The sequence below is a fragment of the Pholcus phalangioides genome, unplaced genomic scaffold (genome assembly GCF_987345545.1).
Source record: "Pholcus phalangioides strain wild (caught in Gottingen) unplaced genomic scaffold, Ppha-v1.0 ptg000042l_1, whole genome shotgun sequence".
NCBI lineage: Eukaryota > Metazoa > Arthropoda > Arachnida > Araneae > Pholcidae > Pholcus > Pholcus phalangioides.
Genome location: NW_028301628.1, coordinates 28,318,487 through 28,336,095, shown reverse-complemented (window position 1 = coordinate 28,336,095; position 17,609 = coordinate 28,318,487). Strand labels below are relative to the sequence as shown.

General features: G+C 38.0%; 1 protein-coding gene and 1 non-coding gene across 2 annotated transcripts; both read right to left on the bottom strand.

Annotated features, from left to right (window-relative positions):
• Nucleotides 1-1,309: 1,309 nt before the first annotated feature.
• Nucleotides 1,310-17,028, bottom strand: LOC149064740 (uncharacterized). Its single transcript, XM_089255055.1, has 7 exons — nucleotides 16,835-17,028; nucleotides 11,123-11,299; nucleotides 8,842-9,033; nucleotides 5,954-6,031; nucleotides 5,687-5,812; nucleotides 5,428-5,592; nucleotides 1,310-2,215 (listed from the first exon to the last, which is right to left on the bottom strand). Exons 1-7 carry the CDS (start codon nucleotides 16,905-16,907, stop codon nucleotides 2,169-2,171), a joined length of 858 nt encoding a protein of 285 aa, XP_089111181.1. The 5' UTR covers nucleotides 16,908-17,028; the 3' UTR covers nucleotides 1,310-2,168.
• On the bottom strand, nucleotides 2,424-2,497 carry TRNAF-GAA (transfer RNA phenylalanine (anticodon GAA)). The gene has a single exon. It is a non-coding gene; the product is annotated as a tRNA-Phe (tRNA).
• Nucleotides 17,029-17,609: the final 581 nt, after the last annotated feature.

Sequence of the window (17,609 nt, the reverse complement as noted above, 5' to 3'; positions counted from 1 at the left end):
AAATGAGGGAAAGAAAGAGAGGGGGGGGGGATCTTAACCTTTTTTTTAGCCGTGACCCAAAATCATCAACAAGATCAGCTTCGCGACTTATGGGACTGTTTATTTTTCGAAATTAATAAAGCCAGTGGTGACCCATAGCTCAGGAATCCCTATCTGTGAGTGCATTTCTACGACCCATCTCGGGTGCCCCAGCGAATCAAGTTCGGTCGTGATCGGCAAGGCTCGCTGAAACTCGACTGACCAGTAAGCGAGAGATTTGTTGCCTTTGTAGTCTAGTGCGTTCAGCCGGAAAGTGAAACGACGTGGGTTCGATTTCCCGCAAAGGCAGTTGAGAATTTTCTATCTTCCTAAAAAATTCATCTTCTCAGAAGCCAGTTAAAAATCTTCGTATGGTAACGGAGAGTGACGTCATCCCCTTTCATAGAAATACGTAACCTTACAACTGAACGTGGTTTCAGGTATAAAGGATACCTGAATAAAGGTATATATACCTGATATCAGGTATAAAGGATGCACACATGGCAGTGTTTCCCGAAGTGGGCAATATCGCCCTTATGGGGTAAGGGTGCGAACATAATGCAGGCAATATATTGTTACTTTTGCCAAAGCCTGAAGTTTGCCAGTTCGTGAACTGGCCGGCCCAGTTGATCCAACCAATGTCCGAATTTCGAACTTTGGTCGGCTGCTGTATGTGGATCATTAAGATATCGATATTCAAATTCTTTTGATCGTTAGAATTTTCACAGCTAACCATAATAATTATGGTAAGCTGTGGCTAATTATAAATGGCCATAATTATCACACAAAAAAAATACTCCAACATGGCGATGACCCCGAGTCATAGCGATTGATGTATAGGTGCAGGTGAAAGCCTGAATTTCGGATATCTGCCGTATTAATGGACAAATTCGGCAGTATCATATATATATATTAATAATCATAGTTATCATTATTTTTGATATTTTATAATTATTTCAATATATATATATATATATATGATTTATATTTATTATACAGTAGAAGTCTGATATAACGACCGTTCACAATGACGGTAAAAATTGTTATAAGCGGATTTTTTTTGTAACATTAGCTTTTTGACAATCACCTGCAAATTACTCGTTATAGCGAGATTGTCGTTATAAGCCATACTCGTTATACCGGACTTTTATTATTATTTTTCTTGAAATCTTTGTAATTTTACCCTGTTTCAAGGTACAAAACACCCCTTGTTGCACCTTGAAGAACATATTTTCCTTTTAATAATTACAGTAAGAAAACCAAATTCATATGATGTTTCATACATTACACAGTAGCTAAAAATGAATTTATTGAAATTTTACTGTAAAAACTGACAGAGAAAAATAATGCGCCAAGGTACGACAATATCCCCTAACTGCTATCAAATGAAAAACTTCCGTGTATAATAAAGCACAGTACGTGTATATTTTTATTTCCTGGCATTTTTCCAGTCCCGCTGGACTGTAATTGAAGTATACAAAAATCTAAAATACAAGGTATACGGAAGACTGGATGTTGTGAAGATATTTATTATTTAAGATGTTAATTTTTTAAGGAAGGAAAAAACTCATCTCTGCCTCTACCGGGAGTCGAACCCGGGTCCCTCGATTGCCGGACGAGTGCTCTGACATGTGCTCCGTTCGGCACATATACGCTCTAGCGAAGGAAAATCTCTATCCCCTCTGTAGCTTAGTGGTCAGAGTACTCGTCCGGCAATCGAGGGACCCGGGTTCGACTCCCGGTAGAGGCAGAGATGAGTTTTTTCCTTCCTTAAAAAATTAACATCTTAAATAATAAATATCTTCACAACATCCAGTCTTCCGTATACCTTGTATTAACAAGTGGAGAGCGACATTCATGTCATAAAAATCTAAAAAAAAAAATTCTTTTGGTTGATCATTGCATTGCATCAATTACAATTACTTGCATTGTTTCGCCGTGCATTTCGGTATTAGAAAACACGCTGTATGTAAATTGAACTTGATATCGTCCATTGCTATACGCAGTTCATATATACATTTAAGGAAAAAAAGAAGGAAAAAGTTCCTTCTAAAGTTCCAAAAGTATAAATTTTTGTGTTTCTTTCAAACAGGATGATTAATCACCAACTAAGATCACACTAATGATCGGCTTTACAGGCAGAATTCCTCCTAGACGTTTCGTCCGTCTTCTACAGACTCCACTTCTCTGGTGATTTCTGAAAAAGAAAAGAAAAATTTCAATTTAATCATGATCTTGTCCAGTGCAGGGCAGTATAATGAGGGCTGTTTCATGACACGTCGGAGCAGCGCCTCCTAGAGATATAGATTATCTTATACAAGGATGACGCGTCACTCTCCGCTACCATACGGAGGTTTTTTTTAACAGCTGGCTGTTGCGAAGATATATTTTAGAAAATTCAACTGCGCCCCTGCAGGGAATCGAACCCACGTCCTTTCACTTTTCGGGTGAACGCCCTCGACCACTAGACTACAGAGGCACCGAATCTCTCAATCTTTCCTTGGAGCTCGTGTACATTGAAAGGGAACGTACATGGACAGTTGAATTTTCTCTCTTTCCAATATATAGGGTGATTATAAAAAAACTATCCCGACATATGGGCCCCTAACTATCATACCATTCACAGAAACTGAATGAAATTTTGGCATAAGGTATTTTGAGGTATGCGCTCAAGAATGATATGGAAAACAACAGTGTCACTCTAACAGTTACGGTTACAGTGAGAAAATATCAAATGGCAACACCAAGTTTTTTGTATTGGAATGTGATCTCCATTGTGAAAAACCCTAAATAGCGTTCGAACGGCAACTGTAGCATGAAAATCACCGGCGGTAGATAGGCTAAAAGTGAGGACAACCAATAAGGACAGAGAAGCAGCATAAAATAAAGCATTTTATTGTGTTTCACAAATTTTCCACATGACCTTGTGGAGGACTAATCAGGCCTCAGCCGAAGAAACGGTGTGACGAATGAAACGAACATTAATGCTCTGGTGCACGGCAAAGTCCTTTTTCCTTGCCTAGCTCCGGAGATTTTCGTGCTACAGGTGCCATTCCAACGCTATTTAGTGTTTTCCAGTATGGAGATCGAATTCCAATACAAAAAACTTGGTGTTGCCATTTGATATTTTCGAAATTTTCTCACTGTAACCGTAACTGTTAGAGTGACACTGTTGTTTTCCATATCATTCTTGAGCGCATACCTCAAAATACCTTATGCCAAAATTTCATTCAGTTTCTGTGAATGGTATGATAGTTACGGGCCCATATGTCGGGATAGTTTTTTTATAATCACCCAGTATATCTTCGAAACAGCCAGTTGTTAAAAAACCTTCGTATGGTAGCGGAGAGTGACGTCATCCTTGTATAAGTCGCCATCTGGTGGCAGCGTCAGCAGTTGTGAGCTTGGCCCGAGTCTGGTCCGGCCGTCCATGTACGGTCCCTTTCAGTGCACGCGAGCTTCAAGGAAAGATTGAGAGACTCGTTGTCTCTGTAGTCTAGTGCGTTCACCCGGAAAGTGTAAGGACATGGGTTCGATTCCCCGCAGGGGCAGTTGAATTTCCTCTCTTTCCAAAATATATCTTCGCAACAGCCAGTTGTTAAAAAACCTACGGATAGATTATCTATCTCTAGGAGGTGCTGGTCGGGGTCGGTACCTGCTGACGTCATTGCCCAAAGCAGAACCGCGACTGCGCTCTCTTTGCTACCCTGTGAATTACGTAGAGAGTTTGCTATCGCTGATTATTGCCCATTACGGTGAATTATTTCCAAAAAATTATCTTTTCCGATATTATTGCCATTAGGATTTGTCTATTTATTGGTTTGTTCAACTATTTTCAAAATTTAAATTAAGAAATTTTACATTCGCTTATGAGAGTGACTTTTCCACTGAGAATATTTTTCTCGGACACCTTTCAGTTGAATCATGTACGTTAGTTGTGTTTTTTTTCATTGGGTTGATTGAAAGCCACCTTTCGAGACGGATTTAATTTAAATTATCTTTGGAACTTACCTTAACCGCTCAAGTGACCTTTTACAGGCACATTTAAAGATCACTTAATTGGTCCGTGGCACATTTACTGACTACTTAAGTGGTCCGCGGCACATTCACAGATCATTGAAGTGACTTGGGGCTGATTTATGAATCATTCAAGTGATTTGGGGGCTGATTTACTTTTCACTCAAGTGATCTGACGCACACTTACAGATCATTTAAGTGGTCCGCGGTACATTTACAGATCAATTAAGAGGTCCGCGGCGCGTTCTTAGGGATCCGTGACAAAGTTCCAGATCATTTAAGTGACCTTGGACACATTTGCGCGCAGTGGTCCGCGGTGCATTTACAGATGAATTAAGTGGTCCACCGTGCATTTACGGATCATTCAAGTAACCTGGGACTCAGGGGCGTAGCCAGAAATTTCGTTCGGGGGGGCCACTTTCATTTCGGGGGGGGGGGGACCAAAGTGACAGAACAATGGATTTGGCCATCTTTTTCCCTTTTTTCGGTCATTTTCTCACATTTCGGGGGGGGGGACCAGACCCCCAAGTCCCCCCCCCCTGGCTACGCCCTTGCTGGGACTGATTTACTGATCAATCAAGTGACCCGCAGCACATTTACGCGTCCAGACATGCTAACTTTTGGAATCCAGAAATCCGGAGATTCTCTTGGGTATATGAACTCTTAAATGCAGTTTTACATTTTCTTTCTGACGACGTATTTAATCAGAGGAGTAACAATTAAAAGACTTCAAAATACCCACACACACAAAGCTGCTGAGGAAAAGAAAACAACTTTTGTTTACCGCACGCACGGCTGTTAATGGAATGCAATAACGATTATACAGTAATTTGGGCAACCAAGGGCATCCCCCCTGATAAATGATTGCCGATAAACGCCACGTAAACAAAGTTCGCGTCTTTGTCAGTTGCTTAAATGCGGTCACCAAGACTTTTTTTTTCAATGGCTGCTCGTTTGAAATGACCACGGCTGTCCTCTATGGGTGTTTTCCCTAACGACGGCGCGGAATTCATTGACGTCACGACAACGCGAAAGCTCGTGGGAAAATCTAATTTTCTGCCGAAACCCGGAAAGCAGGAAGAAAGGTGAAAAAATTCGGAGTCTCCCGACTAAATCCGGAGAGTTGGCAGGTCCGCGTGTCGTTTTACACGTTTTCAAACCAATGAAGTGGCCCCACACTCTTTAAAAGGTTGAGCAGACTTGGCAAGGAAAGTGCTCGTGACTAGTAAAAAAAAAAAGGTTAAGAACCCACGTTTACAATGACCAGATTTTCACCGTATCCAAGTCCAGGGATGTGTAGCCTCTTTGGGGTTTCCAGCCCACATTGGAAGAGGAGGAAACAGTTTTGGAGCCACAGTTGCAATATTAATGAGAGCATTTGGTGTATCTTACCATCACAGAAAAGATTCCTTCTCTCCCAGACACCAGTTCGGATACACTTCAGTTCAGTGACCCTGCTCTTCCTATACTTCTTGTTGCAAACCAAAGAGGCTGTCTTCCGTGTCAGGATCAAGCGGCCATTCTCGATCGGAACGTGAGGATCAACGCATGTCGGATCTAGAGAACAAACACAAAAGCTATTATAAATAAAACGCGTGAATCTCTGTCATAATCCGTGTAGACCATCAGTTACTGGTGTTTGAAACCTCACCTGTGAGGCCGTGCGTCACCACCTCGCAAAGCTGCAACGGTTCCGATGACAAAGAGCGTATCGTTATGCCTATGATGTTCGTGTTGTTAGGCTCCAGGCAATTGTGGAAAACCCATTCTAGTCTATCTGTGCGTGTGTATGAAAAACAAAAATTATACAATATATTGCACGCAATATCCGCCATGGAAATTACAGGAAAAAGATGCAATGTCGCAAAATGAAAATTTAACTTTCAACTTATATATGGTTGTGAGGCTGGGAACTTACCGTTCCTTCTATTGGCTGTTCCGCAACTGAACTCTTTTCCATCGGATCTCTTGCTTATGACATTGTAGTGTACATTTCCTGAGGAATTGAAGTAAATATAATCTGGTGTGAAAATTAAATTACTTCACAACTTTTCCCTGATCGATAACACTAAATACATTTGAGATCCCAACACGAATTATCCCAATTTCCCAAATCCATTCTAGTTCACTCCTCAGACTTTCCTCAAACATCATCTATCACCCCCCCCCTTAGGTTCTACCTCCCCCGATCAGTCTCCACACGCAACTTTAACCCCCTAAGCTGCGGGAATAGTCGGAGAAATGCTTGTCTCAAAACGGCAGTGTAAAAAAATTTCCTTTTTTTTTCAGTTGTCTTTTTTTTCAGCCTTTTTTTTCAGTTGTCTTTTGTGAAAGATAGATGGCATTCAAATTCGCACGTTGCAAATACAGTGAAACCTATCTAACAAGAAAAGGGCCACAAGGTATAAGGTTACCAACAGTTCTCCTTTTGATGTCATTTCAATCGTCCTCCTACGTTTCGGAAAACTCACCTTTTTGTCCTCCTTTTTCAGGTTTCCGGAATTATTTTTCATTTTTTCCGGGGAAATTTTCCTTCTCTTCACTGTGAAACATATTCCTTCATGGATATGAGCGTTTTTGTGTTTTTTCCCCCACACGCATTCGCATATAGCTATCGAAATTCCCAGAATTTTTTCGGTTTCTGTTTTTTTTTAGCGGTTCTGTTTTAGAGTTGGGAAAAATTATTGTGCTGTGGCAGGATTTATTGGCCGGAATAGTGGCTCCATCTATAGGGGAAATTGGGATAAGTGACGTCACTGACTGTGCGTGCGCCGACGTCTTCCTTTCTCAGTGTTCGGATATGGTAAGGTACCCAGGTGTAATCCTCAAAAAATTATGAAAAAATTCAATACATTCATCTCACAAAGAAACATAAAAACAAAAAAATTGCGGTGGAATGGAATTACTAAAGCCTCAAAAAATTTATTAAAAATTATAACAGTTGGCTACTCATCGCTTCTTGGCGATATTTGTAAAAAACGTTTTCCTACTTTCTCTTCCTTTCGTTCCTCCATCCTCTCTGTTAGAGAGAGAAAAACTAGTTATTTCAATTTTTTTTTCACTTTCTTTCTTTGTGCTGCACCTGATCGCATATTGTTTGAATGACATCACTCTAGGGTTGAGACATTTTTAAATTCATTCTTGGCCTCTATTGGCGTTAAAAATGTTATTATCAACCGCTTCGCTCACAAGCGATTGGAGAAAAAATTCGAATGATCTCTGTTTGACAAATCGGCGGTAATATGGTTGAAAAAATATGCGAACGCCACCTTTACGTCATTTTAAGAACTTCATGTTAAAAGCAGGGAAAATTTCAGACCATCACATGATAATTGAGTAGGTTACTACGCTGATCATCTATGGATGATGGGAGCATTCTGAGGGTTAAAGATCTCCACCTGTCACCAAAAAATCCAATTATCTAGCTAGCCTTGCCTAACAATTAAAACAAACCCAACAAAGTTTTGGAATTTTCTTTGCCCTATATCAGACGGTTCTTTCGTTCTTAAAATTTCTAACATTGATCTAACTTCCCCTTATCGTTTGACCAGGCTTTCTCCTCTGTTTTTCTTCTGACCCCCCATTCCCTCTCGATAATCTTTTTCCGATTTCCACACATTACACATATTAAACAACATTATATAACTCATATCCTGTTTTCTTCTCTAAAGTAGACCTCTTGAATCTTTAAAAGAAAATTGAAACCCCAAATTGGGATCCCAGATTATATTCTCAAATGTTGCACAGATGAAATTTCTAACTAATCTTCTAATTATTTTCAACGTCTTATTGAATACATCTAATTTGCCCTCTGACTGGAAAATTAATAAGATTATACCTATTCATATAAATCAGGTTCTCTTTCGCCTACCCTTAATTTCAGACCAGTCGCAATCACCTCTAAATGCTTCAAGCTTTCTGAACACACAGTTGCTGAGAAAATCCTCTCATACACCTAGATTCGATGAACTTCTTTTTCCCTAATCAACAGGACTTTAGATCATCATTATCTGAATCCACCCAATTAGTTCTGTTCATGATTTATCTAACAGTGTTGATGAAAATCTTTAAATTGCTATAATTTTCTTGGATTCTTCTAAAGCATTTGACAAGTAGCTCCATAATAAACTTCTACTCATACTCCAAGTCCTTGGTCTATGTGTTCAACTTCTTTAATACGTGGAAGTCTTCCTCACTAACCGTAGTCAGTTCGTTTACAATCGTAGCCATCTGTCTACTTCGAGGGCCAGGATTTCCCCCCTTTCCTCCAGGTTAGGTCTACACGCCCCAGGCTCTCACCATTATTTCTCGCTGACACTAAAGTTCTCAATGTGTTAAAGTTTTATATTTTATCTTACCGCAATTTCTCCAAAGAATAACAGTTTGAGGCCCTCTGCAGACCTCGGGGGCCCCTATGCTATAACCTGCCAAGCCTATAAGGAAATCCGGCAATGGTCATGCTCATCATTACTTTAGTGAAATAAATTTCTATTCACTGTGATTTGCCGTTTATTTTTCCTCTCATTGGCTATATATTTAAGTGATTTCAGCCATAATTGCTGGTTTCTTTTACGTTTGGCAACTGTTTTTGCGAGAATGGGCTATTTTTCGTATCTAGGGTCTCTATTCCCCCCCATATGATTTTATTTCTCTACATCACTGTATGATTTGAGGTCAGCTATGATAATACAGGGACTATAATTATAGTCCCTCTATCATCACCTATTATAATAGGTTTATGATGTATCAGACATATTATTGAAATACAATAACTAAAAAAAAACCAAAGTGAAAGAAATATAAAACCTCTAGGCAGGAACAGCATCACTCTCAATAAGTGAGTTGGTCCAGAGAAAGTTGCTGACCATTCCTGGTTGGGAGAGCGTACAGTGGACGAGCAGGTCGACCGATCGCCATCGTTGGCATTTTCGGCTTCGTTTTCTTGGAATGGGTCAGCTGTGCTGGTCTGGTTCACCCACTTGTACGTCATCGGGGCATCTACATTCAAATGAGATATTCAGTTTACAAGGACCTTAAAAAACATAGCTATAGAACAAAAAAAATATACACGTGTAACGTCTATGCTGTTATGTATTATACCGTCAACAGGGTTAACTTGGAGGGGGCAACTTCGCAGTTTTTAAAAAAGATGATGCGTTTTGCGCCCTGCAAAGTCCCTGAACCAACTAATAGGGGGCGCCAATGTTTTCATTGCACAGAGAAGACATTGAACGATAACCTTTTCAGTCTCTTCAGTTGATTACAGATCTTAATCAGTGTTTTTGTTTTCGACTTGTAGAATAGGAGTTTTCTACAGAAGTGTCTTGCCCTGCACATTAAGGAAAATACTACTTGTTCTGCTTGATACAGCATATAATCTTCTTTCAGAATCACTTTTAGATATAAATTTTATGCTGCGTTTAGGTTTAATAATGTAATATTACTAGGCAATTTTAGGGCCCTCCGATGAGGACTTTGCCCGCCCCGCCCCCAGAGTTATGGTTTTGTGGCCTGTGGGCTTTCAAATTTTACTGCCCTTCACTCATTTTAGTCTAGTTTTTTTATTATTGATTCCTCCAAATTAGACTCCCTGGACTATGACCTGCTTAGCCTAGGAAATTTCTTGTATTTTTTTTTTTCGAAAAACCACTTCCAATATATTTCTAAATTATTCACCAGTTTTTTGTTCCTTTGAGAGCGTTTAATAACATCGGTGTTTTGCACTATCCACCCTTCGAAAGTGTTGAAGCTGCCATGAAGATACTTTCTGTGCACTACACAAAAAGTATCCTGAAGGAAACTACTTTACAGGGGCTAACAAGTAACTAAATTTTATTAATGAACTAATCCAGTGTTTCTTAACCTTTCCGAACGGGGCCATTTAAGTATTACGTAAGCAGATTTTCAGCCATTTTTGACCCCCCCCCCTTGTCAGCAAAACACTGATCCCCCCCCCCCACTGTCAGCAAAATTTCGTCAGCAGCTTAGATCATTTCATATCTTCAAAAAGGGGTGGTTGATGACGCAAGCAACCTTCAAACCCCCCCCCCCCCCACCATCATCAAAAGTCAGCAAATCCGAAACCTCTCCCCCCCCCCCCCGATGCTTACGCAATACTTGAATGAGCCCAAAACAAGGACTAGTAAAAGGACTGGAATAACTTGGCGGCCCACTTGTGTCCCGCATTACGGGACATTCCTGTAATTTTTGTTTTTTTTAAAATTTTGTCCCGTGTTTTCAACGACAGTTATTTTGACTTGAAATATTCACCAAAGCCGCGAATACGCACACACATGCAACGTTTTCATAATATAATTTTTTTTAATGATAATTATTTCAAAAATTATAAATATTTATCTCACATATTTATCAGGTTTTATTTTTCTCGGTCAATTTTCTAGAATTTTAGTTACGACTGCTGATTGTGCCTACTTCCGACAATGTTTGGCTGACAATTGGCGATGTCCCGTGTATTTTACGAATTATTATTCCATTACAATTACCTAATTTCATTTTTCTGAATTTGAGATATGCTCATCGGATCATATCTTTTTCGTGAAATACATTTTTGTTTACTGCGATTTATGGCAGCCCTTTATTTCCATACCTTTCAGCAGTTTTAGCAGTAATTAGCAAATTGGCATTTAAGGCAATAAATTGAAATTTTTTGGCGAAATTCAGTGATATTCTGTATTTGATATAGCAATTTCCTGCATTCTCCTCGACGATGAAAGGTAAACTTAAGTATGAAGGTTGTTATTTGAACTCATATCGATATTACTAATATCAATTACAACGGGTGAATAGTTTTATCAAGTCTGCCTGCGGACCATAGGTTGAGAAACGCCGAACTAATTAATTAGAATTTTTTAGCTGCGAATAAATAATAAAAATTCATTTTATGGTGCTACTATTAACGTCGATTCAGAAGAGATCCCAACAACAGCATAAATATGGCGGCGCATGATGTGATTATGCTACCTCTCTATATAACGATATTTTTTCCTGCAGCACAGTATCGTTATATCGAGGTGTCACCGTAATTTACACTGCTCGTAATGATGTACAAATAGTAAAAGAATCATACCGCATACAGGTGTCTCGCCAGTCCAATCTCCACTGTCCAAGCAGATCCTCTGATAATTTCCACCGATCCATGTTTCGACGTCACAGTAGTAGAATATCCTGTCACCGGCTGTGTACTCTGGGTGCACTGGTCCATAATAGCCGTATTTAGGATAATCCGGCGGTGTGCATATCGGTACTATAATCACATCGTAATAATAGAAAAATAAGTAAATTTAATTTATGATACAGTACCTGCCGCTAATAAAAATCACCGGTGACTAAAATCAGCCACTTCATAAAATCAAATCACTAAATCGAAATCAAAAATCACATTATAAAATTTCCGTTTAATAAAATCAAGTCACCGCTTTTAAAAATCAAAAATATTTTTGAAATGAATTTGATTTGCCAAGAAACTGAGTGAAACTCGAAAGGGGCCGTCCAAGTACTGCCGTAAGCAAATTTTTAGAGATTTTTGACCCCCCTCCTCTTGTCAGCAAAATTTCATTTGCAGATCACTTAAATGACCCGGGAGGCAGTTCCACTTAAGCGATCCGTGACACATTTAGAGATCCTATGTGACGTAGTTTTAGAGCACTTAAGTGGCCCCCAGTGCGGTCCTACACCACTCATGTTACCCGCAGAACATTCCCAGATTATTTAAGTGATCCGCGGCACATAATTATGGATCACTTCAGTGATGCGTGGCACAGTTCCAGAGCACTTAGATTCGCGAAACATTTAGAGATCACTAAAGTGGTTCTGTAGGGCACTTATCAATAATGATGGGGAGAATGTTACTTCAAGTGCCAAGTGCCCACAAACTATCGAAAGATTTTTCTCGTTTTTGGCGCAGTGAGTGAGATCCCATTAAAAATATTTCATATTTTCATAAAAGTTGGTTGATGACGTAAGCATTATCCAAACCCCCCCCCCTCCCGGTCATCAAAAGTAAGCGAATCGGAAAACACCCCCCCCTCCCTTCATCGATGGTGACGTAATATTTAAATGGCCCCAAAGGACATTCAAACTTGAGAAAAATTTTATCTCATTTCTTTGTCATTTGCAAATATTTTCAAATGTATAACTGCGCTTTAATGTCGTTATGGACCATATACTACAGTGAAACCGAGATTGTAAACGTCGACCATCACCAGAAATACCATAAAAAAAAAAAGATAACCGACCAGATATAGAGCTTTTTAAAAAAAATTCTTAATATAGTATTGAATAACAGACTTCCAAAAAGACTGATCCAAGAAAATTTAAGGGCACGACTTTCTTGAGAACATTTGTATAAAAACTATATTGAATGCATGTGCTAGTATAATTGAATAGTAATAAACTACAGTAAAACCCCGCGGTTAAGTAGACACCCCGTATGATGAAAATGAGAGACTGAGTCATCTTAGACCTAAAAATATATTGATGGCTCAATATAGGAAGGAATTCTGATAGCTTATAGAAAAGAAGTAAATATTCAGAGACATCTTTGTATATAGTATAGATATTAGTTGAATTATATTATCTAAATATTTAATCACATTTTGTAAATAGCCTTTGAGTATTTTGGAATTTTGTTATAATCTAGAATGTATATGGTACTATAAGAAATCTAATATACATGAAAGTATTGTAAGGCAAACGATTTTTTAATCATATGTAGTATATATGATGTATTGATGTATGTGTGTCAAAGTTTGACAAATTTCATTTCGTAATGGTATGTAATGTAATTACAGTACTTAAAATATACATATTACCCTGTTTTGTTCATATATTTATGGTACATAAGTTCTTTTGGAATGATAAGAATAAAAAAAGAATTGATAGGACATGAAGTTAAATATGACAAATAATGATTGAAAATACAGTACAATTACAGTCAAACCTCGTTAGAGCGTCACCAGGTTAACACGTCACTTCGCTTACCGGGCAACTTTTTGGAAGTCCGAATTGTCCTCAGGTAGGAATTGGCACAGCTATGGCTTACTCCGTTTAACGAGTCACTCCGCTTACAAAGTCATATTTTTGCTCTCCCAAGAGTGACTCATTAACGAGTTTTGACTGTATTTAAAAAAAAAATCATGATTGATCAAGAATGAATAGTAATGGATGATTGACCGATCCTGCGTGTAATGGCTGAAAAGCACAAATGAAAGGGTAATGGGATTTTCTGAGGGTTCTTTTTGGGAGTTTATTTTAAAAAAAAAGGGGGGGGGGTTGAATAATTTTAAATATAATGTCTAATTAACTTTTCACGTCAGTAGTGGACTCCAAGATGAAGGAGATGTAGATCTAGAATTTAATTAATAAATTGATCCGGCGCTCTGTATTACTTTGTCACGGTCACGGTCGTCATTCTGGCATGACGGAGCCCGATATATTCATTATTGTTCAAGTAGAATTTCATAAAATCACTTTGTGTGCATGGTAATTAATTAACTCAGCGGTGAATAAAGGCATTGTTTAGTTCGAACATATTTTTAAATAAAAATGAATTTCTTATTTGGAAATCTTTATTTTGGAGAATCTCTCGCGACCCACGGTTTGCCCACCACTGCTCTCCGTAATGCTATTTTTATGACAAGTCTTTAGAAATGTCGATGTGAAATAACTATGAAACAACGTTATTGTTGGAAAACTTACTGGACAGAGCTGTTGTACACAACGCTCTCAGCAATGTTATTAATGAATATTTTCACACAACACAATTGGGCGCGGTAGCAGAGGTCGATAAGATACTCGCCTAAAGTACCAAAAGATGTTTAGAGGTGTCGCGTGTTCGTCCTTGTCAGAAAGCTTTCCTGACACAGGAGTACAACAGAAACGGAGCCATGACCATAGAAAAAGGATTGCTACCGCCGGGAGTTCCACATCGAGGGGTTAGCAAACCAACCTCTCGGTGAGTATAAGAAGGCTGCCGTGTTAGGAATCGGCAATAAATTGTAGGTCCCGGTCTAATTAGCCCTCGTGTGCAGAAAATGACCGTGGTGCGACAAAAAATAATCAAAACACAATTTCACAACTAAAATATTTTACATTATAATAAATAATACATAATAATTACATAAATATTTTACTTATATATTTTAAATACTAAAATATAACTCTATTTTTGATTTCGTTCTTAACTGCGAGAAAAATTCTACATCAATGCTATTGATAGAAAAAAAAATTTCAGTAAGACTGGGCAATTTAGTCAATGCTCTGAACTTCGGGAGGTTCTAAGTAAGCTAATTATTATACGTAGGAAAAAACGGGATGGGGGGATTAGCAATGGTACGGCCCTGGGCTGCACATGTATTAATAATTCTATTTGACAATCCTATTGTTGAAATGATATTCAAAACATATCACGGACATTATTTTTTTAAATGGTGAAAATATTTCAAAAACTTCAAATTTCTTTATTTTTCCCCAATATTTATGTATAGCAAATCCCGTAATTAAAATTTTTCCTGAGCCCAATCATCCCACACAAATCCATAGAATATAAAAATATCATGATTCCTCTCCTGGAGATGATAAAATCAGTTCATTATCTTGAATAAACCTCGCGTTTGCATCGATCTGATTGTCATTTTATCTGATCCGGCGCTCATATATCAGAACATCCTTCAACGAAAATATATCCATCCTTCAACGGAATCTGATTAGCCGGAAATATTGGCAACAAAGATAAGACCTTTTTATTCCGGCCGTCGATATTTTCACTTTCGAGCTTAAAAAAACCTTTTCCGAATAATCAAAAGTCACGGGACCGGTCCAAAAATTTCAACAGTCGTCAACCCTTAAATGCGTAGCTTTGCGTGCGTGCACAAAGGGGTTTTTAAACTTTCATTATTGCAACCAGTTTGAAGATTAAAAATTCAGAATCGCCTTTGAATATAGACTGAGGGAAAATCACATCCTTTTTCATTTTATACGTTGAATTCACTGGTAGATGACATTGTTTTGTTGCAGGGAATTCGTGGCTGTGATTTTTCGCTAATTTGTTAAAATTTGTTGCCATTTCTTTTTTTTTTTTACCTTGAAGTTTGCAATCTGAATTTTTTTTTTCTTACTCTAGTTTGAATCACACAACACAACGGCACAAAGAAGATACAGTCGAATCCCGTTATAACGAACGCCAAGAGACCGGAGAAATCACTTCGTTAAAACGAAATTTCGTTATAGGTTACCTAGCATTATTCCTATGTAAACTTATTTGGGGGATTAGAAAAGTGTTCGTTAAAACGAGATTTTTTCGCTATAACGGTATTCGTTAAAACGGGATTCGACTGTAGTTATAATGTATGTTTGGAAAGTATGTACTTTTATACAGTAGAATCTCGACTATCCGGAATAGTCTCTTAGCACTACGTTGTCGTAAAATCATAGGAGCTGTCGCCAAATTGAGCTAAGTTTGTTGCCGATTTACAGAGGAATGCGTTAATTTCCATTTTTACATAAGATAATGACTATTTACAGGCAAAAAATTGCATAATAATTGATAAATATGAACTGTTTTCATAATTTTCGAAACAATATTTATATTCTTGGACTATCTTAATAAATTATTAAAACATAGCAAACATTTATATTATGTATATGTCACCGCCAAAGCCCGAGAAGTTGGGATCAATATATCTACAAATAATTTCTTTCAATAATTATACAACTATTCTTTTGTTGATTGCGAAATAATTTCTATCAAAAATTACGAAATTATTTCTCTCTCATCGATTTATAAGTTATTTTTTTCACCGATTCTGAAATTATTTTCTTTCAAAAATTCTAAACTATTTCTTTCATTAATTCTGAGTAACTTCTCATCAAATTATTTGGGAATTATTTTTCCTTTTTATTCTGGAACTATTTCTTTCAATTATTCTAGAATTATTTTTCTCACCAATTCCGAAATTATTTATTTCGTTAATTCTAGAATTAATCACTTTTCAATGTTTTCGACCATTTTCTGAAAATGATCGGCGGCCCACGACAAATGCTTCGAGGCTTGTGGCCCGCGGGTCATACGTTGAAAACCCCTGGTGTATTTATAATATACAAATACAAATACAACGCCGCAGCGGGCAAAATGCCCAACGAGGTGGCTGAGAAATAGATGCCCATAACAAATATGGATGCCATATATTTCAAAAATACAGCAGCCCAATTAAAAACACAATCACAAAAATTATAAACAATATGTACACATGATAAAATACCATACAATGCCCATAATGTATTTACGGTTGCCTTATTCTAAGTATGGATAGAGCTTCTCGATTCACCCCAACATGTTTATCGCACATGTTGGGGTGAATCAAACGTAAGCGGGTTTTATGGGATCTAAAATGTGTTTAACTGGTAGTATCTGATTATTCTGCATTTTGAAAGCTTGTTTTGAGGGTTTCTACTGTTTATTTTCCGTTCTTTGTTTTCAAAATTTGAAGAAGAAAGTGCCTAGTGAATCACAATCAGAAGTGAAAACTCTGAAGAAAATAAAAAGGGGGTTTATCCATGCACGTATAGCACGACCTAAGTTTTTGAAGCACCGAAAATTGAAATTATATTATATTGAATCCTATAAGCGAGTAAATACGGCAATTAATGATAGATAATATAATATAATCTATATTTGACACGACGAAGAAGAAAAAGATTCAATTTAAAAATCCTTGGAAGCCAAAAGAAAATGAATGCGTATTACTTTCGTTTTCGTAAAAATAGACGTTTCTTAACTTACCGTCGATAGGCACTGAATTTGCGATGCTCACAAAAGCTCCAAAAACGAACAGCACACCTATTACAAACATCATCCAGACTTGCGTTTTTCGTACTTGAGACACGGAGTGTTTTATAAAATGCCACTTTTTCTCTAGATAATATAACAAGGGTGAAATTACTGAAGGCAAAAACCGGACGTGAACGGAATCCGTTGAGAGGATTGGACAAACGATTCCCATCAACGGTTGGATCAGTGACGTAATCGGTGATGGACGCCCTCGACAACGCGAACTTTTTTTTTTTCCTTTCTTTGCCTGTAATACCTAGGCGTAGCGGTTCTCAACCTTTTTTTTGACTCACGGAGCCCTTTCTGGTACATAAATTTCTATGGATTTAAATAATAAATTCTATGGGACAGTTTGTCCCGGTATTTTCTATTTTTCTGGCCGTCCCGACTTTTTTGGCAAGAGTGTCCCGTTTTTTACGCGAGTCTACTTGAATTTTTATTCTTTAAATTTCATTATGGTAATTAAAATTATAAATAAGAATAATAATACAAGGATGACGTCACTCTCCGCTACCATACGAAGGTTTTTTTAACAACTGGCTGTTGCGAAGATGTATTTTGGAAAGAGAGAAAATTCAACTGCCCCTGCGGGGAATCGAACCCACGTCCTTTCACTTTCCGGGTGAACGCCCTAGACCGTGGGAGTGACGGTCTATGGTAGCGGAGAGTGACGTCATCCTTGTATAAGTCGTCATCTGGTGGCAGCGTCAGCAGCTGTGAGCTTGGC

Excerpts from the sequence above, each read along its gene's own strand:
- LOC149064740 (XM_089255055.1), bottom strand. The coding sequence starts at position 16,907 with ATGATGTTTGTAATAGGTGTGCTGTTCGTTTTTGGAGCTTTTGTGAGC. Across the intron at positions 6,032-8,841 it reads GATGCTGTTCCTGCCTAGAG|GAAATGTACACTACAATGTC; the intron begins GTTTTATATTTC and ends TCAATTCCTCAG. Across the intron at positions 2,216-5,427 it reads AAGGAATCTTTTCTGTGATG|AAATCACCAGAGAAGTGGAG; the intron begins GTAAGATACACC and ends TTTCTTTTTCAG.